The sequence below is a fragment of the Ammospiza nelsoni genome, chromosome 8 (genome assembly GCF_027579445.1).
Source record: "Ammospiza nelsoni isolate bAmmNel1 chromosome 8, bAmmNel1.pri, whole genome shotgun sequence".
Taxonomy (NCBI): Eukaryota; Metazoa; Chordata; class Aves; order Passeriformes; family Passerellidae; genus Ammospiza; species Ammospiza nelsoni.
Window position 1 is genome coordinate 7,567,004 of NC_080640.1, and position 24,684 is coordinate 7,591,687.

The 24,684-nt window shown below is 35.4% G+C and overlaps 1 protein-coding gene across 3 annotated transcripts in view; it reads right to left on the reverse strand.

Moving 5' to 3' along the window:
- Window positions 1–24,684, reverse strand: part of ATRNL1 (attractin like 1) — a 428,690-nt gene that overhangs the window by 189,953 nt on the left and 214,053 nt on the right. For all 3 annotated transcript variants that reach the window (XM_059476726.1, XM_059476727.1, XM_059476728.1), the window contains exon 26: window positions 13,209–13,287. In XM_059476726.1, the coding sequence (XP_059332709.1) occupies window positions 13,209–13,287 (79 nt within the window). The remainder of the gene's footprint in view (window positions 1–13,208; window positions 13,288–24,684) is intronic.

Genomic DNA, 24,684 nt, shown 5'->3' on the forward strand with positions numbered 1-24,684 from the left:
TCCACCAAAAAAAAAAGTTAAATCTAAATGAAGCTGCTTACCTTACACTAAAAGTGAGATTTTTTTCAGCCTGAAGAAAAATATCTTTGTCAAAAAGAAATGTTTTGTAACACCTTTTATACCACAGTATTATTTCCAGTTAATAGCAGCCTTGTAAGTGCATATACAAAAAAATGACAAAAAAGGTAATTGTGGGTGTTTGATTCATTTGCCATTTGCATGCATTCCAGTTGATAAAAAAATTTAATGCAATTATATAAAGTTAGGATTTAGCTTTTGCATCACTCTGTGCTTGATTCAAATATTTTACCCTAAACCATTTTTTAGGGACAAACAACATGGAAAAACTAATAGCAAGATGGAAAAACTAATATTCAAATATCGGTGATATCCCAAGCATTGCATTTCAGGAACACAACATTAATAAGAATTTGCATTTGAGAGATATTTTGCTCAAATTGTAAGATTTTATGCAATTTTCTATCAATGATTCAAGATAAAAGAAAAGTCAAAGGTTATATGTAAATTGGTCATTATATAAGGGAAGAAAGCATGTTTAAATTATGCCAGTTGCATGTCAGAAAACAACAAGCCAATCTGAAACTACTGAAAATATACAGTATTTTCCATCTGTAGGATAGATATCATCTGTCACAGGATACAGGAAAGCAAGAAGAATGACTCACAAACATGCAGCAGCTACCTTTTATAAGAATTCTGTGTATGTGCTAAACAGTGCTGTTGCAAAAATGTGTATCTTAAAATACTGTTGAGACTTTAAGTCAGTTAAAGATTCAGTTAGAGGAAAATCAGAATAATTGCAAAACTATGTATGACAAAAAAATCAAAAAAAAACCCAAAACAAACAAAACCCCAAGCAAAACAACACAAAACTTGCTCAATTTCTCATCTATGTGTGGTTTGCAATTTGTAACTCAAAAAAGCTGCCTTGCCTTGCCTGCCACTCATACAGGAAAACCAGTAAAATTACACAATGAAGGGGATGTAAGGTGCAAAACAAATAATCCAGCCCAAATCATGAAATGAAAAGTCAAAAATGAAAAAAAAATCAATCCACAGGGTGACTCAGTCACTTGGATGGACATCATGGACATGAACTTAAATGGCACAATAGGTAAGGGGCTATTTTTGAACCTGATTTTCTAGTATCTGAAATTTTGTAAAGTTTAACCATGGTACATGACATCAATAACTTCAAAGGCTGCATTTATGCAAATGAGATATGTAAAGAAGAAAGCAGCTCCTTAAAAGCCTTTTTAATGCAAAAAATATGATGGAATATCTGGATAATTACTTGCCTTTATTGCCATTTGGGACATAGTTTTGCAATGAAAGTATAAATATCAAATTAATGTACATTTTAAAATAGTCTTTAATTAGGAGGTGCAGGTGCTATTAGAAACTACTGTGGATTTTTGGTGCTGCAATATCATATCATGTAGCCTTAGTCTAAGAGAAATCCTGGATCCTCATCCCTGGAAGGGCTCAAGGCCAGGTTGGACAGGGCTTGGAGCACCCTGCCCAGGGCACAGGAATTGAACTTGATGATCTTTAGAGATCCCTCCCAAACCAACCAATTCTGTGATTCTATAGCAAATAAAACGCTCCTGGTATGTACAAAATACTCTGATTTCACGTGTTTTTTTTTTAAAACATAAGATCATAAGGTTAAAAGAGATCTACAGAAACTGCCAAGGGATTCCCCCCCACCCTACAAAGGCATATCCAGGTCTCCTAATTTCTGTCCTGTATTTGCCCATCCCACTCCTAAAGGCTTACACTGACCAAGAGTCTGCAATGTCAGAGATTATCTATTGCAGAACTACACTACCAATATCATTATAATTTATTAATTTTCATTGTATCACCTGAATGTTCTTTGCAACATGGGCACTTTGCTTCTCATCCTTTCTACAACACATTCAGATAAATGCATCATTCCATTCCCCACCTTCAAGGCTTTTATCACACCTCTCCATGATCTTTTATGCTATGCAACTATAAAACAGACACACTTTCCCACTTCTCCCCTCTGAACATTTCCAAATGCTCTACAGACTCTTTGAACTTTTTGTGTGTCTAAGCTGTCCATGATGTCCAATTAATGCCATACTTAGTAAAGGACAAGAATTACATGTCTCAGAGTTACATATGCAACCAGAAATATATTCAATATTTTGTAACTAGATTGCTGTTGACTTATATTCAGCTTGTGAACCTTTCTAAGCCATTGATCAGCTCTGAGGAATTGCAGCACAGTCAGCTTTTTCTTCATGCTGTTTCTGTAAAGATGATTATTTCTACCAGATTATTTGTAAAACTTGCTTTCACCAGTACAGACAGTGCTTCCAATTTCTAAAGGTTGTTTTGAAACCTGATCCTGCTTGGAACACACTCCTGACCCAGCTCCTCGTATGCAACTTGATTAGATGTAATCTCCAATTGCATAACTTAGGTCATTAAAAAACACTGATGAGTTCTGGAGCTAGGAAAAAGCTTTGAAGGGGCTAATGCAGAAAACTACAGTCCATACAGAGTTAATCCCTCATTTCACTGATAAGGAACATCTGATCATGGGGTTCTGAGCAGTTTTGCACCTACTCCACAGCAATGTAATCATGGCAATGCTTCCTTGCCTTCCCTATCAAAGTATCCTGGGATGGACTTTTTATAGTCTTTATAATGGCCAACTGTACAAGCACCAGATGTTCTCTCCTCCATTAAAAAAGGACTTTGATCCTACCTTGGAAGAAAAGCATACTCTTTTTGTGTGATTGGGTTGATGAAGAAAACATCCAGGCTTTAAATCTTTTTTTTTCCACAGATGCTTACAAACAGCTTAGCTTTTATTGATGGATGTTTCTGGGAACTCACTGACTAATTCTCTGGCTCCTCTTTTCCTCCTTTTCCACTGAGATGATTTATGTCCATCATTTTCTGTAAGCTGACAGCACACTGGATGCTCTAATCCAAGGTGGACATTTTGTGCATGGGTGATTTAGTCATTAACAACATTAACACTGTGGACTTGCTTTCCATGGGAATGTGGAAAGGGACAATTTCATTATATTATACTTAATAATGTACATTATAATATATTTAATATACATAATTTATATATTTTATTATTCTGAATATTATTACTGGACACTGTGAAGGTATTAAGTCCAAACTTGGTGTACAAGCCTGATACTTGTACATGGGTCACACCTGCAGGGATACAGTATTTTTCTAACATGCATGTCCCCACTCTTCTAGAAATATTATTCCTTAACTTTGTGAAGATAAAAAATTATTGTGGTAGGCAAAAAGCAGTGTAGGATCAGTACTGTGCATCATTAACTTATTCAGAAAGCATAAAACCCTAAGAAATGGGTGATTTATTTTAATTAAGATGAAAATCAAACACATACAAGATATTTCATACCTTCCTAATGTATTTTAGCAAATATTGAAATATGTATGAACTATAACACATTAAAGTAACAGACTGTATTTCACATGTTTGTATTTCTTCACCCAGAAAAAATTAGGAGAAAGATTTAGTGTCTATTTCACTCCTTTCTCCTGCCTAAATGAACAAAAACCTAAATAAGTTGCCAGGGACAAAGGGTTATTACAGAATAAAACAAAACAGTCATCAAAGTCCCCCAATTAATACCAACAGAATCATTAATGAAAACTGTGTCACCACCACCTGTACAACTGTTTGTGTCCCACAGGTGAGGAACTGATGGCCCAGGCAGTGAAAGAATTGGAAAAAAGGCACCTACAACAGCAGAAAGAAAAGGACTGACTTCCAAAGCCAAGCTTCTCCAACTGGGAAATTGTATTTCCCTGCCTCCCTTAGTACTTCTGACCATGGCTGCACAAATATAAAAGGCTAAGAAGCTACAGCTATTTAAGCCTATGATAAGTCTTAATTAACTGGGATTTTCAAAATGTATGCGAAGCAGAAAAAAAACATAACAAGCTCAAGCTACAGGATTCATTGTGGTTTCAGTTTTGCTAATTGCATGAGGGTCAATTGACTGCCAAAGCAGTCTGGGCTAATTTACTGATGTCACAATTGAACTGCTGTGGTGCACTCAATCCAATGAATCCCAAACAAAATATCAAATGATATTCTGCTTTCCAAAATTTATTTGTGTAAAAATTGAATGGCATGGATAAAAATAATCATCTCTTCAAATATTCATATTCCCTATATTACTTTTGCTACTATAGAACTGTACTAAAATAACATTACATTAATTTTAATTAGTTTTGCATTTCAAAGCATTTCTTCCACACATAGTATGTTTTTATGCGACTTCTGTCAATACTTGAAGATAAAAGGAAAGCCAAAGGTTATATGTTAATTATTAATTATCTGTTGAAAATAATGTAATGAGCTTGGTTTGTATCAGGTCACACTAACTCTCAACTATTGTTTGTGAACTGCTGGAGCAATAAAAAACATAGCTCCAGGAAGGATAAACATTGCATTGTTAGATCCTTGAAAAAGAATAACTACTCTACCTTTTTGTAGGCTGTGTCATATACCCGTGGGGTTTTTTAAAGTACTATTTAATTGTGGGTTTTTTGGTTTTTTGGGGGTTTGTTTGTTTGGGTTTTGTTTGTTTTTGTGGGTTTTTTTGCATTGAATTTGGTTTTGTATGTTTGTTTTGGATTTTGGGGTAGGTTTTTTGGTGGGGGGAGGAGGAGAGTTTGCTGGGTGGTTTTTTTCCAACCTAACCTTTCACAGCTGTCAGCAGGTTCCTCCAGAAATAAATATAATTGCAAATCCTGTCACCGTGACCCTGCTATTATTTTGCCTGCTATCCAGAGAAGGGGAAGAAGCCTTGAAGGTGCCCAGATGAACTGCACAGCCAGTGTTTGCTCAAGAGGGATGACCCCAAGGAATGTTTGTGTGTACAAACATCTACAGAGAGTACAGAAGTCCCCCATGGAATTTGTTGATAGCAACAGCACTGACACTCACAGCAGTGAACACATTCTGCTGACAGAGTAAACCAATTAATAGTGCAGGCACTGAAAAATTCAGTTGGTAAAGTTATTTAATTTGCAGCTGCATTGATCTTTGCATCTGCTTTGCATTGATTATTAAAGCTCTAAGTTTAGCAGGGGGTCATCCATATAGGAGAAACTTCAGTGCCTTCAAAATGTTTTTGAAGAAAGAAACAATTAGTCTGTATATTATCAACACTAACTTTAAGAGATAAAAAGGTGGATGTGCTTATTCTGGAAGGCAGCTACTATCCATACTGGGCAAGGTGAAATGCAAACACTTTGGAAGAGATTCAGGAATGATCTGAATCCCACCTTACTGCTACTCATTTGCACACATATGTAAATGTACCTAAAAATCAGCTCTGAAAAAAAATCACATATTTGCAAGGAAATGGGTGTTTGTGGAAGCAGGAGCAAATGTTCCATAAACTACAAGCAATAAAAGTTATTGTTTGCATGATTTAATGTAATTTTTAGAATACATGGCTAGCATTCAACTGTAAAAAACCAAAATTTTAGGTAGAAAGGAAGAGCAGGGTAATAGAGTGGAACTATGCTTTCCAGGCTTGGATTTTGAGTTATTTCCCTGCTCTTTGGAGGAAGGACAGTTCAGACTTCTTTCTTTTATTCTTCTCCCATTGCAGGGGACTCACCTAAGCCAAAGTTGCCCACCCAGTGCAACTAAAATTTCTGGAAACTCTGAGAAAAGCAATGGAGTATCTACAGAGGAGTATTTGCATTTTTCTCTCCAAGACCTCTTACTGTAAATTGTCAAACTTTTTCATTCTCTCTTCATATCAGTTCTTGCAACACTTCTGTTGTTTGCAGCTAAATTCACTCTTTTCTTACACGGCTTTGAGAAACAGAAGGTTTGTTTGTGTTTTAATAAACACAAGCAAAAAACTGATGCTATGCTGCAAAGACAGGGGAAATACAAACATAAAGAGTCTCACCACTTTGGGCCAATATTCAACACCTGCTCTTTCTTTTTTTGTTAGGAGACAGCAATGAATCATCTATTTTGGTGCAATCCTGTTTATTTACAAAGAACACATCCACCATCCTCATTCCTTTAGCACTGTGGAAACCAATTCAAATTACTTTTCTTGTCATAAGTTCTAAAGGAGTTATCTGGCTTCTTCCCAGGGTCCCACTAAGGACTGCCTTTCTCACTGTCTGCAGTTTTTTGCTGACAGCTAGTTTGCTAAGAATTCTGCTAATGCTCATATGTTTATAACCAGTCCCATGGAAAACTCGCAGACCATGCAGCTCAAAGCACCCTCAGGTTCTGCCAAGTGGCCACTTGACTCAGGCAATCTTTTTCATTTGGGTCAGTTCCCTCTCTCTTTAAAATAACCTTAGTTTTACCTTCCTGTTGCCTTGAAAACTTACCCCAGTACACTTGCAAGAGTTAACCAGAGAGTAAGACTTAATATCACCATTATAAAATTAGCATTATCTCCAGAAGCATTTTATATTCATATTTAGAAAGCTCAACTTTGATAATAAATTCTACTGAACAGAATATCACAACTATTAATTTTAAAGTACTGTTATCAGCAGTAAAAACTACATCCAAGCTTCCTTTCTATGCATATCCCAGGAACCACATATAATGAAATTAATTTATTTTGATTATTGCCTTTTGGGAATCTTCAGGCTAACTCCACTACACAAATGTAAGAAGGAACTTTGGTTATTATGTTAAGAAAAGCAAACAATTTTCTTCTCCTGGTCTTAAGTACATATAATAAAACACCTACTTAGTTTCTTTTCCCTAATTTATTTTTTTATTAAAGGACTCACAATTTTAGTTTTAAAATCTGTTGTTGTCTGTTATCTTCTTTACCTTCTGAATTTTTGTGGAATGACTAAACAGATCTGTTAGCAAGCTCTCACAAACACTTTGTATCAGCTTTGCTTAATTCACTCCCAAACAGAAATTTTTTCTATATAATATTGAGTCTGTCACTGGCACCATTTAATACTTCTTTTTACAGAGAACAAGCATGTTGTGAGCATTACCAATATAAGAATTAATCAGAGAGTTTTATGAAATGACAGTATTGTAAATACAACATCAGTTTTACAAAATGCAAGGGAAGAATGTGAAGAATAACTCTCAGTATGGGACATTTGACTCGATGGATTATTTGTATTGTTAACAAGAAGTCAGACCCCCACAAGTATCAGAGTATAAAGAGTGAACACTGTAAAAATTGGGCAGGATAAATTGTCATTTGGAAGGGCCTTTTATACTGACTGCAGAGGGAGTCCTGAGACAAGATCTAGTGTCAGCTACCCAGACATATTGCTTGAAAGGTTCACTCAGAGAGGAACCTAAATTTTAGGTTGGAGAGAATGCAGAAAACATCAATCTAAAATAAATGCCTTGGTTATCCTCAGGAAAACTATATCCAAAGATGAAATAAGCAGTCATAGCTCTACTGATTTCAGAGGAGCCTGAGCAATATAACACGTTGAGATTCTGGTCCTATGAATAGCTCCTTTGACTTCAGTAGGATTACTCACACAGCCTATGAGTAACTACATACAGATGTGTAAGATATTTGCTAAGCAACAGACAAGAAGATAGCAAAAAAGAAAAATTATCTGTGAGCTTAACAACTTATAAACTATATAATCCTGTAGACCCCTACACATATGATTACTATTACACACTGGGGTACATTAATTATGCATGTCAATATTTCTTGGTTTCCTTACATCTGCTGTTGTTGGTTTTTTGCTCACCCTGAAACACAAAGTATTGCTTTTGCTCATTCAAAAGCTGTTGTTCAAGAATACACCATATTCTCTGTGTTTTAGTATTGCTAAAGTAAATGTGTTGCATCCCATAAGCAATATCATATACACCAAAAGCCATTACTGTCTTTCTAAAAGAAATACTTTAAAGAATTGTCATTTGAATAGAAAGCAAAAAAGCTCGAGCTGAAATGCTCGTATTCTCCACATTCATTAGTGCTATTGACATAACTGAACTTCTTTGTTCTTATTAGAGTTACCATAGAAATGAGCCTAAAGCTATTACATGAATTGTTACTGCTATTAAGAAGTAGTCTACTTCAGTTTCATTTGTCTATTTGTAATTATTTTTGAATATTTAAGAGAATAAAACTACCTTGGTAACAAAATCAAGGCAGAAAGGTGGAGGGTTTTTTACACAAACATAAGCATATTTAATAAACAGAAGCAATAACTTGAGTGGCACCCACACACTGTATGAAGGAAGCATTTTCTACAATTCCATGTTTTTATGTTTGTATATGCTATTCCTTAAGACAGGCAAATGGTGCACAGCTGACTGCATAATGAGATGCTGTACATAAATGATATTAACCTTTAAAGTTAGGTAAGCACTTTACACACACAATCCATGCTTTCAAGCATTTTTTACCTAAAAGGGCAATCATGCATTACTTCCTCATTGCTCAAGAGCTTTATAGTGTATTACATGAGGAAATAAGAATCTAAGTACTCTTTAAAGATATGCAATTTCTGGTGTGTAATTAAAATCATATATTAAAAAGCGATTTGTATTTTTTAAAAAGTGCAAATCTATTTTAACTAACTGAGTGATCCAATATACACAAATGTATATTTCAGACTAGGTATAGGGAATATATTTTTATGATCAGGGTGGTGAAACCTCCATGCCTGGGGACATTCAAGTTCAAGCTGGATGAGGCTCTGAGCAGCCTGTTCTGGTTGCTCATTGCAGGAGGGTGGGACTGAGTGACCTTTAAAGGTCCTTCCCAACTCAAACAATTCTATGTTTCTGTGATTCTAGATAGCAACACATGACACACTGGCACATGTCCTTTGTGTGTCTGAGTGAAGGGAAGAAGGCACTTTATGCACATCAGTGATTACAGGCTTTTGGATTAAAAGTAACAATTCCTTAAAACATCTGAGGGGACCAACAGTACAAAAGGTGCACAAAAGGAAATCTGAGTAGCAAGAAAACTGGTTTACCTTAGGAAGGGTTACTTTGCTAAAATAACTCAAGTAGAAGCTTTGTGGTTTATAATCCCACCTGTGTGAGTTTGTTAGTGACCTCAGTGTAATCTTGCCAGCAAAAAGAAAAGTTCAATGCACTATTAAAAAGAAATCATTTGGATGCAGATTCTATCAGCAGTGTGATGCCTTTCAATCAGCAGTTCATGAGACAAAACCTTTGAGCCACTACAAATCTGGCAGGCAACCTATCAAGTTTTCAGTAAAATGATCTATGAACAGGTTATCTTGTACCTATTCTGAGCAGAAGACTGAATGAATATTTTAGATATGAAACATGCAGAGAAAACAAATAATATTCTCTTCATATTTCTTATTTGGCAAATCTGGGTGATAGATCTTTTCTTGTATAAAGGAGGAAAACAGTCAGATTGGAGCTTCATGGATGGGCTCTTGTGTGAATTTAGAGTATAAAATGCAAGAGGCCCAACAAATCATTTGGGAGAAAATGACAGCTTTTGGTTTTTCATCCAGTGAACTAGAAAGTCAAATTTTACTGAGAAAGGTGCTAGTAGAAAGATTTGTGAGCCTTTGGAGTAAAAAGAAGGATGAGAGATTAAAACCAAGAATACCTATCTGATCTTTTAACATAGTGTAGGACTCTTCTAAAAAATGCTTTGCATTTCCTAAACTTTGCAATATTTAGGAACCCCTTCATTTGATATGCATGTATATCTTCCCCTTTTTCTAATCCTGCATCAATTTCCATACTTACCTGTAAAGGTTATCTTGCTCTCTCATGAATGTTCCAAATTCCTCCTGCTTTGTTTTTGTTTTCTTGGGACTTTGAGTTGTATTTTTTTTTTAATCAAGACTTTTGAGGTGCTTTTATCAAGACATTGCTATAAGAATTATGCTTTGGAAATCATCTCATTGTATTCTGTATTATTCTTTCCAAGGAACAAGCTCCCTGAGATGAGCCATATTCCACTATCTTACTTCAGCCCTTCTTAAAAACCTTTTTTAAAATGTCACAAATCCATGGGAGGGATGGGTGGTGGAAGGTGTCAAGGGATGCCAGGCAGGAGGCTGTTCATGTTCTACTGCTCAAAGTTTCACTGATCTTTTTGGAACTATAAAATAAAAGAATGATACTTTCCATTTTCCCTCAATGCAGAATGTGAATAACTTTGATGGTATAAAGTCAGTGTCTGCTGTCTCTTGCCCTTTCAGAAGGCAGGAGAGAAGAAGAGAAGCTCATCCAGGAGTTAAAGTATAAATATAGAGTTTAAAAACTTGAGATAAAATATATCTTAAGAGACAGGAATGTAGGTAGGAAAAAATATGAACCAAAATTTTTTTATGAGCAAAAAAAATTACCAAAGCTCAAGGTCTTAACTTAGGGAAAAATTATTTCAACTAGATAAACTGAAAGACCAATAGATAAGGGAAAAGGAAGCTAAATTTAGTGTAGAAAAACATCAGGTAAAGTTTTTTGGAAAACATATATCCACTTTCATAAATACACAATGTAACAGTTTCTTACCTGTACCTATGATAGAACCTAAATTTTAACTGCTCAGCAAGATATGGGCAGTGCTCTGAGCAGTGCAAAGCAAGTATGTGCTGAATGAGCAATGAATTAGGAAAGAAACTGGAGGGAAAATTTCTAAATTAATGGGATAACTGAGACATTCACTCTTCACAATGCAAACAACTTGCTCCTGCTTTGTACTGGATTGGGGCCATGCTATGTTCAATTTGGAATCAATAATGTCCCAACTCAGGCAAGCATTGAGGTCAGAGGGCAAAACAGGACAAGGTTCTGAATTTTCAGCTACACACAGGGCTCTACAAATCTTTAAAAAAAATTACAGGCTTGCCTCAAGATCCTGATAAAATGTATCACTAAAAGATGACAAGAACTGGATGGTAATGTTCCTCCTCTTTCAGAGGAAAGAAAATAAGGAGGAACAATAAAAGGATGCACAGCTTTTAATAGCAAGGTTTTCTGTATTTGTTTGTGTTCTTATTTATTTCTATTACTGTAGTTTGGGTCTATATTGAAGGTAACATCTAAAGAGTCAAACACTCCTGTCTTTAAAGAATGATGAAAGAGATTAAAAGCTCATCTGCCAAATGGGCTCTAAAGTAGATACTTCAGAAATCTTTTCAACAGTAGATTGTCTCTGTGTGCTATTCACACAATTTATTTGAAACACTTAATTGCAAAATCTTATATGTTACATATAAATAGAAGTTTTCTAGCTAGATTAAAGGAAAATATTGCATGGAATGTAATAAAAAACTTGTATTTTACATGAACTGCAGCTGGTGGTCAAGAGCAGATTGAAAATAATGGAGATTTCTTTCAGCATTTACAATTCATAATGCCACTGAACTCTAGCTACAAGACAAAACCAAGTTTCTCTAGTTGTACTCAAGGAAAGCCAAGATTCTGAACCAACCATAAAGCACTGGATTCTAATCCAGTTGCCAAGTATGTCCTTCTCTTTTGCTCTTCTGAAGAAGCTGGTTGATGTTTATGTTGCATTTATCAAATAGCTTATTTTAGCTTTCATAACAGTCTTAGAACTACTTTTGATGATATTAGGAAAACAAAGCTTGGAAAGCTTGAGAAACTTATTAGTATGAAAATATTTTCATTATCAAATGATGCCTAAAGACCACATTAAAAATATTATATTTCAAAAATCTAAGAGAGCAACCACAGAACACAAACCAGACCCTCTAGATCTGGGAAGGGGTACATTCATATTTGTTCTTAAAAACATCAATAAACCAACCTCATTACCATCTGGAATTAAATCAATGAACTCCTACATTCTATTACAACACAGTTTTGCACAGAACTATCAAAGTACTGAGACAAATTTAAATGAAATGATATTATGTTGAATAATCTAGTTTACAGTAAATTTCATCTGTATTTTCAAGAAATAAGAAATAGGTGAGAATTTGCCCTCAGAAAATTTTTAACAATGTTCATATAAATAAAAAAAAAAAACTACCAAAAGGAAACAAGTACCAATAACATACATTTTCCTTTGTAGCACCACTTGAAGCTAAACCTTGCCATTAGTACATTATAATTAGTACATTATAATTTCAGTGAAGGAAAATTATAAGTGCTAGTTACCTGGGACTTCTAAAGCATATATAAATTCACTGTAGATCTACAGAAAAAGTTATTTAAACTGGAAATATGCATTTGTGTATATTTAAACATTCATAGTGCCAGTATACTAAGAAAAAAATCATTAAGTAGACCAAAGCCTGTCTTTAAATAAACCCTCAAGATTAGAAGGTTCAAGAAGGGAAAACATCACTGTCTACAAATTTTAGATCTCATTTATGAGAGCAAAATGAAATATCACAACTATCAGTATGCAGTCATATACATGTAGCAGCATAGAGAAAGTTAAAACTCATTTACATAGAGAAAGTTTAACCTCATTTAACTGTAATAAATTGTTAAACAGGTAAGAACAAAGATTTGGCCCACATTTTTCAACATAGCTTTAAGAATTTAGACCACAGAAGAATAAGGTTGAGTCTATGTATGAAAACTTACCGAAGATTTTAACTGTGCCACGGATTTAATGATGTAACTACTGATTCTAATAGAGAGAGAAATTTGCTCCTTTTAGGGGAGGTTCAGGTTGGTTATTAGGAAACATTTATTTACAGAGAAGGTGGTCAAACACTGGAACAGACTTCCTAGCAAGTGGTCAGTGCCCCAACCTCATCAGTGTACAAGAAATTATTATTTATTTGGACAAAACTCTTATTAATATGATTTAACCTTTCGTCAGCCCTGAAGTGGTCAGGCTGAATAATTCTTTGCAGGACCCTTTCAACTGAAATATTCTATTCAATTATATTCTAAATATTCTAAATATGCCACCATAAGGAAATTTTACCTTTCTGCAGCCTAGTACTGTAGTTCCTTTAGTTCTTGACAGGAGAAAGAAATAAATTTTTCTCCTTCTTCATCACAAAAAAGTCAAGGGTATAAAATGACTTCATTTTATTTTTGCAGTGCTAATTTTTTTTTGAAGTGCTAATTATTTAAATTGGATATACATGAGAAAGGGAAGGAGTGACTGTTAATCAAAGTTCTCAACATATTCTGAAAGATAAAGCTACTACAATAATCTGAAAGTTATTGATACCTCTCTCCGTCGAGAAGCCCAACAGGTTTGTTTGATTTTCCACACGACAGCAGCTACCAGCAGTAAGGATAAGAAACAACTGCAATTACAAAAGAAAAAAAATAAGAATTGTAACTTGTGAAAAGCTTATTTCTTTAGAGTATCAAAGGTAATAAAAGACATTCTAGCATGGGAAAATAAGCCCCTTAAATTGGGGAAAACTAAACTCTGCCAGAATTACAAAGAGTTAACCATCCAAGTTCAAAGTCAAAGCAAATACACATCACATGCTCTGGTTTTCTCCTGGAAATGTTTCCATTAGCATGGGATAAGCTCCAGTACAACCCTCCAGATACCCACAACAGTCTCAACAAATATGCACTGCATGTTCCATGTTTAGTAGATGAAAAAAGAGGATGAAGTATAGCGAAAAAAAATATAGCTATTTATATTTCTTTCACTTTGTAAATTCTGAGTAATTTCCTGGGATGCAGGCAGGGTAACTACACAAGGAGTGTAATTAGTTTGAGGAGCTGGGTTTGCACAGTGACAATAGGCCTGTGTTATCTTATTGAGTATTTCCATGGGTAATTGCCCAAGGAAAACATCTCTAAGGACATCACCACATTACAGTTCCAAAGACACAACAGAAGAATTAAAAAAAAAAAAAAAGAAAATTAAACACCTGCAGTGTACAATCAGAGCATACACCTTCTCTCTTGCTTCAGTATCTTTGTATTGTAACATTTAATCCATAAAGTATTTCAGTAGAAAGATCATTGAACTCAACCTCTTTTAGTGAGTGTCTGGATACTAGAAAAAGGCTTCTAAAGCTGGCACTTGTAATTACTCAGAAGATCTTTGAAATTTTAGACAGGTTTTTTTTAATATAAGTATCTGGATTTACTAATTGTGTGAAAAACTTTCACACCATGTTAGCTCATCTACTGTACAAAATGGTTTCAATTAATCTAACACTTAACTACTGAATTAACTACTAGACATCTACAATTTTTATTTTCTGCCAAAAAGCTTCAAAATATATTCTTTAATACAGGAAATACCAAGATTTATGGAAGTAGTATAGTTCAGACGAGTACTGTGCATAAGTGCAAAGTAACACCAATGTCTTCCTTTAAAGGCAAGTAAGTACAAGTGATTGTAAATTTATATTTGGCTGTCTAGAGAAGAGCTAAAAAAACCCCACTGACCACCAGAATAAATTCAGTTTTGCAGCAACATCTTTTAAGGTTTTTAAGTCAAGAAGGTCTTATAAATAGTATTTTCCAGAAATATTTCCCTTCCTCTACATTGCAGAGTCCAGCTGGTTCCTGCCACAGATGCTTTAGGGCAGCATCAGGGTACTGATGCGCTGCTAGAGATTGGGATGCTGTGCATGAAGCAAGGGAAAGCCAACTCACTCTTCCCCTCCTCTACAGTCCTTCCACAATCCACTAAATTAGGGAAACAACAGCAACTCTGTTTGCAATTTTTAACTCAGCACTCCTGGAATTTAGAAAAGGTTAATACATGCAAGGGAGCTGGACACAAGAAACTTAGAGAGAGCCTTGCACTGTGTGACTGATTTATTATGACCAGGAAGAGAATATCTACCCTTAGAAAATTTTCTCCTTCACATTTATTAATTTCTTGAACAGTTCTCTTAAGTTAGTAGAATTAAAAAAATATTCAGAGTTCTGGCTGAAAGACTTCAGACAAATGGATTCTGTGCTCTGTATGTCAGTGGAGTGGGTCACACTGAATTTTCCTCTCATCAGTCAAAACATCAATTACTTGCAAAGCTAAAATCAGAAATTAGTGTCTTAAAGATGCACCCATAAGGTACTATAAACCATGGGAAGTTACAGCATTGATAATGTGACTTTTGTATAATCTTTTCTTGGCAAGTAAATATTCTACTTTATTTTTTCCTCTTTTTTTTATTTTAAGGGGGTGGTTTTTTAGGGGGTGAATCAAAATTCATGCTACAGAATGAATGAAGAAAGAGATGGAAAATAGATTTTGTGAAATTAACCTAGTTCCAGACTGTGGTGAGATAACATCCTTGCTTTATGTAGGGCAATAAAAATTAAAGCTGACTGCAAAGGATCTCACAATGCAGAGTGACTTGGCAATAAAATAAGAGAATGAAATTCAGTGACAATGAACTGAAGGCAATGTGCACAAGAAAAAAAACCCCACCACAACTAGCTACAAATACACAATGATAGGTTCTAAATTAGCAATTACCACTCAAGAGAATGATCATGAAGTCATTGCAGATAGTTCTTTGAACATATCAACTGAATGTTTAGTAGCAGTCAAAACAGAAAATAGGATGTTGAAAGAGATTAGAAAAGGAATAAAAAACAAACCAGAAAGCATTGGGATGTCAGTGCATAAATCTATAGTGTGCCTGTACCTTGAAGCAACCATCATCTTATCTCTAAAAATCTAAGCTGAATGTAAAAGGTATAAAAGAAAGCAGTCAGCTTGGTCAGGGGAATGAAATGGTAGAAGAAATAAGTTCTCTTTGGCTTTGAAACAATAGGGATTTGAAGGGAGTCATGATAAAGACATTAACATCACAGGCAAAAAATGTAAAAAACCAGCAGGACAGGTGTAGGTGGATGCTCTCCAGTCCCCCATTATACTTCTTATCTCCTCCTTGTGACAGAGATATAAAAACAGAAAGTGCAGTGCAAATTAAATGAATTGAAAATTGGCCATCAGGTAGATAAAAAAGAAACTGTCAGCAGGGGACCAACATCAGAAAAGGGAACTTCTAGATGAGTTACAAAGTTCCCATCAGATCCACTCAGTTTTGATGGGACAAATTTATAATAGCTGAGAGATCTATGCATGACACAAAGACAAAAGTGGTGAATAGTGGTTAATGGCACAGAGGTTAAAGAGATTGTACAATGGTCAATTTTTAGATTTTTTTAATACATAATCATTGCTAAGTTGCATTTATGAGAACAAGGAAGTCAGACTTTATTTACATTGCAAAGAATTTTTTTCCCTTGGAATGAAAGAGTTCCCAAACCAGCTTAGAGACCAGTGTGAATGACAATTCAGTATGAATTACTGCTGGGATGCTGAAACAGAAAGGGTTAAAACAACCTTAAATATTCAGGTGCACAGTAGTAAGCAGCACTTGAGAGATAAATTTATCACTCTACAAGGTACTGCCAAAACAGATACTATCAGACTTCTTCTTAAAGCTTTGCCATTGGCATTTTCTGAAAGGAGATTGGAAAACATGGAAAGAATACAGAGAAAAATCACAAAAGGTATTCAAAATTTGGAGCAAATCTTTTGCTGACAGTGACTTCACAAAAAAATCATTTCACTTTTGGAAAAGACCAAGTGGCAACTTGCCTGCAGTTAATCCACATGATCACAGATTATGTGCACCATCTCTGAGTCTCCAGTTGAGACTGAGTGCCATCCAAATCAACAAACATTTGGATAAGTGCCTTTGCAAAGCACATGGGTTATGAAATGCTATCCCAAGAATGCCTTTCTGCATTTATCAATGTAAATCCTCCCAATAAGACAATTTCCAAGACACTCTTAAAACCACAGCAGCCCAAGTATTATTAAGATTTTGTGCTCTCCAGAGCAAACAAAAAGTGCCAGAAGACAAGGATACAGTTTTGCACAGTTTCCCCTTCAAACCACGTTGAACAAAACTCGAGGAAACACTTAAGAAAGCATGCCTGGAAAAGAGCAATCCATCATCAGCACCCTGGGTTACAGGTTGGTTGGAAGTTATTGTCCTAGCATGACTTTGGAGACAATAAACAACTGGAGAACCAACGAACTGCAGAGGAAGAAGCCTTGAACACAGTTTGTTTCCAGCACAGCAAAGGGGCCAAGGAAAGGCTGCAAGAAAACACCAGGGCTAGCAGGGAGGTCTGGGCTATGCAGATGCTCTGCCCAGAAGGGCTCTGGGCAATATGAAAACAGAAATAGTGATTTAATAGAACAAGGAGAAGGGAAATTGCAAGGAATAATTACTGCCTGCATAACTATTTTTGCAATCAACAGAGCAAATTTTTGACTTCCAGAGGTCACATTTAGGCATGTTTAGTGCAGACCTGGCTGAAGAAACTAAAATGTTTTCCATAACTCACAAATTAGTTTCTCTGTGATTCTTTACGCAGCAAATTAAAAAGTGTTAAGGGAATTATTAGATGTGTTGCTGCTTGGTCTGGGCAAACTGAAATAAAATGTGTATATATCCTTAAAGACATTTAAATTGCATGGAGAAATAGAAGGGGAAATCTGTGAAATGTAATGATCAGCATGTTTAGACCAGATGAATTAATGACACATTTGTGCCTTAAGCTCTATGAATGCATAATAAGTACACTATGGAATTCCTTTTTTTTATTATGTATTAATGCCTATAAATTACATATTGTATCAAAGTAATACTTTGGTTGAAGTGAAATAATTTACTTACTTTTGCAGGGATGTAAAAGGAACTAAGCATAAATATTTTAAGAATCAATACTGTAAATGGAAGGTAAACAAAACAAAACAAAATGTGCCATTCTCTGTTACTTCTTTTTTCATTCTCTAATTATTTAACATACAAACAGAATAATTGTTGCTTTTATGATTTTACTTAAGACAGTAAGTAAGAATTATTTGCACAATAATTCAAATAAATTTCCACAAACCAATGAAAGCAAACACTTTCACAAGACTTTAACTTTCATCTAGCATACTTTTAAATCTACCAAAATGAAAAATTATGCGAGATTGTGCTTTGAGCACCCATCACATTTACTCTTCTTGCAGGACAAGGTAATGCAGAGCCCACAGCTGAGCATCCCTGGTTGGGCCCACGCTGGGAGCAGCACGGCTGGGCCAGCACAGGGTGTAAGGCTGCTCTACCAGCTGCCATCATCCTGTCCCCATGCTCCAACACGTGACAGACCCATCCTGGTGTCCCAAGGGGAATTCCTGCAGGGCTGGCCTAGTGTGGATCTGGAATGGGCTTTTGAACCAACCCCTGAATGCCCCTGTGGAGCAGCCCTGGAGCTCAGTTAGAAGATGTGCAATGTTCACTCCAGAGCCAAAGGGAGTTTAGTTCCATCAGTCCGCAGAACTAAACTAGAGCTAGCTCAAAGACAAAAAAAGCATTCAGTGTGGATGTCAGGTCCTCAGCACCATCTCGCCCAAGTGATGATCTCTTTGTTCACACTGCTCACCAACAGAGAGAGAAGCTCCCAAAAATCCTTTCACCAGGTTTGTTAGGGGCATAGCAGACTCATTTACTGCCCACAGATATATATTGGCACATATTTTAAAGGCTTCTCCCAAGTCATTTTGAACATAGGACTTGGGCCATCAAGGCAGTTGTTACTCAATCACCTGAGTCTTGCTGAGCTGAGACAGTAATTAAATATCCTTCTGTATCCACCAACCTCCTGCCCCTCTTTGACAAGAGCACAAAAATGTACAATTCCCTAATTAGCAATCTAAAGAGTGACCCCACACTCTATTGCTTCTCTTCTAGGGCTCATATGAACTACAATTTAACACATTCAGTAAAACAAACTAATGACGAAGAAACTTTTTAATGTGGATATATGCAAAGAAAACAAGTCTCATACCTAAGTTAATATCTTCAAGGTAGTACTGCAAAAGTTTCCCAACAGATCACATTAACTGTTTTTCTAAGAACTGCTTTCCCAACACATTATTTACTATCTTTCTATTGGCAAATAGAGCCCATTTTAATTGATATTTTATAAAGCAAGCACAATTCTAAAATAAAAATAATTGAACAATTACTTTTCTAACACCGTGACTTCAAATAGCAATTATTGTCACAGCAATTGATTTCTTTCATTGTACTTGACAAGAACATTGTGTTTATGATTATGATGTGCTGGGTTCAGCCATCCTTGTGTTAACTGGTGTACACATGACAAGCAGCTCCAAAGATTTCAACAGGATTATCTGAAGCACAAAGCATTGTAAACATAATATTAGAAGTCTGATGTGTATGACAGCAGCATATTTTTTAATGATTAATTAAATTGCTATGAATCAGAAAGTTTTATAAACATCATTATAAGTAGGACTATTTCAGTGATTAGCAATTTAGAATGATTCTGGGAATTAAGTGTTACAATTCCAAATTAAATTGTATAAGGATTAAGGGAAAAGTAGTCTTGGCTAGTAAGGAAGTAGGATATGCAAATTCCAGTTCATGGCAGCACAATGTGTGGGGTCAGGGAAATGAATCCTGGCTGTGGAGCCAAGACATTTCAGCCAGGAGTGCTGAATTCCTGCTCAGGGAGAGGCACAGCCAGTGAAAGGCATTGCCAACACAGCCAGCATCCTCATCCAGGTGATTCAGGAATGTCCTTTTCCTATTCCTGCTTGTCATGACAACACCACCAGCACCAGCAGCTCCATGCACTGCCTCCATTTTCTGGAACACTCCATTTTCTGGAACAGATAAGCCAAGAACTGCAATTTTTCCCTTTTCAGGTACAAAATGTCATTGTTGCACAGCCTTAAATATGACAGGGCTTCTTCCATCAGTCTAGATCTATATTCCATTCTTTTCCCCCACAGCTTCTTTCTGAATTAAAGGAACCCAAGGAAAATTTGAACCCTGTAATACAAAAGCCACAAAGGGTTCGGGCACTGAATTCTTGCTTTCCAAACTGCAGAGTTAAAGAAATGCCTAAATATGAGGTAAAGTATCTACGATGGTATTTAAAAATCAAAGTATTACCAAAAATCATTTAAATGCAAATTTGTATTTATTTGTGTCTCAAATGGAATTCACACAAGTTAAGCAACAAGTTTCAAGTTCATTTGAAACTAATTACACGGATAATTCTTCTTATCCAGATGAATGATTAAAATGTTATTTTTTGATGCAGTCCTGAAAATCCATATATCCCCAGAAATAACTCTTGCATAAAGTGATTCATGAAAGTCACATAACTTCCCTTAAAATTCTCTTCTCACACGTTCACAACTACCAAACTTATACAAAACAGATTAAGAGCTAATAAGAAATATATATCTGCCTTCTAATCTGGTCCTTCCAGACTCAACACTATATTTGGTAAGAATGCATGGAAAAGAATATCCACATGGAATTTGTTTTACTTTGTCATGGTTAAAACCATGATACTACCAAAAGAATGCTGTAAGTCTCCAGAGCAGCACATTAAAAATTACTATTAGAAATATAATGAAAATAATTTTCAGTCAGAAGGGCAAAATGAAGTAAAATGACAAACTAAGACTTCAATAATGGTATAAATAAAGCTTCACAATTTAAGCTCTGAATGCATAATGGGAAAAGGGAGATTGAAGTATCAGTGGTGTCAACTGCATTTTATATTAGTTATATTTTAAAGTAAGCAGTAGCAATGAAATATAAATATAATATGGATTAATATATTAGTCAGAATAGCTACGATTTTTTGTGCTAAATAATTTATTAATATATATTCAATACAGAAAACCAAATTAATCCTTCTTCTCCCAAGGCATAAACTCCTATAACAGTTTAAAATCATCTCTGACAACTGCCTTTGCAAAGCTTGGGTTCATTGGTCTTTGCTGTGCAATGAAGCATCAACAATCTTCTTGAAAGTAAAGAAGAAAGTAACGTTTGAACAGGGAATTTGTAATTAGCAGAAAAATTATTATGAAAAATAGTATTGGCATTTTTTTCATTATGTACATGTGCCACAATGTTATAGAGGATGGCAGGGAGCATTAAATAACTTTATTCAATAAAATAATTATTAAAAAATAACTACAAAAGAAGTACACATACATTTTTTAGATTTCTATTTTCCTACCTACATAATTCATGCATACATCCGCAAGGCTGTGGGTTTCTGGTAAATATACCACAAGCTGCTATAGTGAAGTATGAATGAATGATCAATCACACAAACAGCCTTTATATTCAACTTAAAAGGGAAAACGGATGCAGTGTACACCAAGATGCTATTGAGAGATCAACATTCCCATTTAATCTGCCAATCCAATATCAGATTAAAGCGAATCATGTAAAAGGACTCTGAAATATATTACACAATAAAGCTCTAGATGTGAACTTTTACCCTCTGTGGTTCTTCCTTTCACCTCTTTGAGGTAACAAATAAAAAAGATTTACAGTCAAAACTATTTGATCTCATGTAAAATGAAATTAATCTCCACTGAATAAACAGAATATCACACCCATGAAGCATATGTTTCTTTAGTTATGGAAAATACTTCAATGTTTCATATAATTTTATGTGCTTGCCCTTCATGGGTCAAATGCTCCATATTTCTCTCAATAAGTGATATTGCATGTGAAAAAATAATAAATAAAAATTATATTTTTATATATTAATTTTATATATTTATATATTAATATATTTATATTTAATTGAAATTCTGGACAAATTTAGCATGATAGACTGAAATATAATGAAGAAGTATAACACAGTCCAAACAACTTTTCCCTTCCATCTGTAACCTTGCCAATACTTTTTCCAAAGAGGCAAATATGCTAAAATGAGTAGGTGCAAAAATGTCATAACTTTCCTTATTAAAAGTCCTGTTAAGATTCAATTTTCCTAGGACAGAGCAAGGATTTTTAGATTTCCAGGCCAAAGAAGCATCATTCAAGAAGAACACTAAAAATTCTGCAATTGAACTGGATAAAGAATAAAAACCCCTGATTAATCTCAACCTGATACTAGAATTTCAGCTACTAAAGACTGAAAACATATGAGGAAAGAAATATAATTTTCCAAGTGGTGAATGTTTACCTAAAATATCACCAAAAATTATTGAAAACATAGAAAACCAACTATGATATAGAACATGATTGGGCCATATATGAGGATTAAATTTAGATCAAAAAATCCAGATTAAAAAATTTAAATAGATTATATAAGTAGTTTAGTTTTTACTCTGCAATTCTTAATGTAGCTTTTGGAGTTCACAGTAGCATTTCCATAATTTTGCTTCTTATTGACAAAACATAGTCATCCCTACCTTGGATTGAACAGATAATTTAGAAAGATCACAAAACCTCCCACACAAAAGACTTCATTTAGTACCAAGCAATTTTACTGAAATATTTGCATTAATATTTCAATACAGAAAATAAATTCCTTTGATTTAAGATGTCTCTTCTAAAAAGGAATAATCACATTTAATATTTTCGGACGTATGAAATTCACAGCATAGCACGCGGTCTAGCACTGTCTTTTCTCTCTCACTGTGATTTATTTCAGCTGAGAACAGGGACCTGGAATATTTCTGCCCTGCCATGAGAAGATTGCTCATTTCTTGGCTGTCACTCAGTGCCCAGCCCATCACACCGACCTGCCTGCAGAGACAGGCGGGCATGGGGCTTGACAAAGCTGCTTGTCACCCGCTGTAATGGACAATGACACCACTGCCTGAAGGAAAACACTAATGCTTTTGCTTCCTTTATTTCTTGTTATTGTTTCCCTTCATCAGCTTTCACCCCACTTCACAGTATTCCTCACATCTGGGAGCAAACTCCTGAAGTTAACTTTGCAACAGGTACATGTCATAAGAAAACTGAATTCCTTCTCTTTGGAATTAAAATGACAAAAGGAAAATTTCAAGTCCATTTATCACAGATGAAAACCTGTTCTAGTTCTTTTCCTTAAAGTACAGTGGACTGGAGTTTCATTAAAAAGTAACCAGGAAGGATTAAGCACTCTAGAAGAAAAATTGCTGTAAGCCCTGATGCTGTTGAAGACTAAGAAAATAACTGACTAACTGGATTTAAGAAAATACATCAGAAAAGGTAGGGAATCAAAACATAAACACAGTATGAATCATCTGTGATGCTTCTTAGGATACAAAATCCAATGCAGCTCTAGAAAGACACATCCCTGAAAGGAGAAAATGCCAGAGCTTCAGGAGGCACAATGAACACCTCTCACTGTATTTGTTACATAAAGGAAGAGAGACTTTCAAACTTTAACTGCACTGCCCTTAAGGAAGGAAGAAGCTCATACCTGTTTTATACACAGGCACATAGGCCATCTTCAGGTATGTGAGCCACTAATTTGTGTTTTGAGAACAGCATCTGTTGAAATCAAAATATGGTGAGCACTCACACACACTTCCAAATGACTCAAAGGACAAACAGAAAGATGAAAACCAGGAAGGAAATAATGGAAAACAGTTCTGTTCACTGACAGATTAAGTGACTCATCCCTTGTTTTGAAGAGCAACTGATCTGGTGATACTGGGGAATCTCCTTTGCCTGCAGGCCAATAACAAGTGGCTGCCTTCTCTGGAAATATGAACACACCAAAGAACTCCACAGTGATGACAAAGTTTCTGTGTGATTCAAAGAGCAGAAGAACAAAACTACCTTCAACAATTCAAAACATTTAAAGAAAGGAAACCCAAGTCAAATTGCCCACCACAGTACAAATGCGCTTTTCCCAGTGGAAGTCAAACAGCTCTGTGCTTCCAAGTGAGGTGAAAACTTTAAATGCATCATTAAGTAAAAATCAATTTTATTCTAGCCTCAAAAGTAAAATCCATTTTGCTATGATAACTTGATTTTCATATTACTATAAAATATTCTAATTTGTATTTATAAGAGTTCTGGATTTTCTGAGATCCCAGCCATGGTAGATGCAATCTGATCCCAACACACTGGTTTTTGTCTTTCTCACAGAGATCAATATTCGATCTCATACAGATAAGCACTCCAAAATCCAGCACTAATTTACCATCCTTCATTCTAATAAGAACAAAACGCGAAGGCAGGCACACAGACCAAAGGGTGCTGGTAAAGAGCAGGATTCTCCCATTGCAAACTCACCCCCAGGGTGGTGGATTCGAGCACTGCAGCTCCCAGGAGTTCTGACACTGCTGAAATGCAGCTCCCCCTCCCACTGCAGGCAGCACACAGCCCTACATGTGGACTTAATAAATCTGGTTCTTCAGCATCTGCTGCAATTCCTGTTGTAGCTCATGCTCATCTTTACCAAAATACCCATCCTCTCCTTCTGCAATAAGCACTGGGTATATTTTGAATATTGTTTTCTCGCACGCTGCTCACAGAAAGATTTAATAGAAGGAATGTGCCTCTGATCCTAAATGACTGTATTTTCTCATGGAATTTCTTAAAGCATACACAAAAGAAGGATTTTCAACTTTCAAAGAGTCCATATTAATATTGCTCTACTTAATAAAACCTGGAGATTCTGTAATTTATGACACTATGGAGATATGTTAGAAAAGTGGCTAAAATATTCTATTCAGTCAATCAGCTTCACCCAAAGTACCAGAGGCAAGAGAAGTAATAGTTCTGGGAGCTCAGAGAACATGCCTGATGAGTTAATAGCTGGTACAATGCATTTAGAAAAGGCTTTAAAAACATAGTTCTGGCACTTGCTTATCATTTCCTATTACGATTATATTAACAGCTAACCTTTGTCATCTGCAG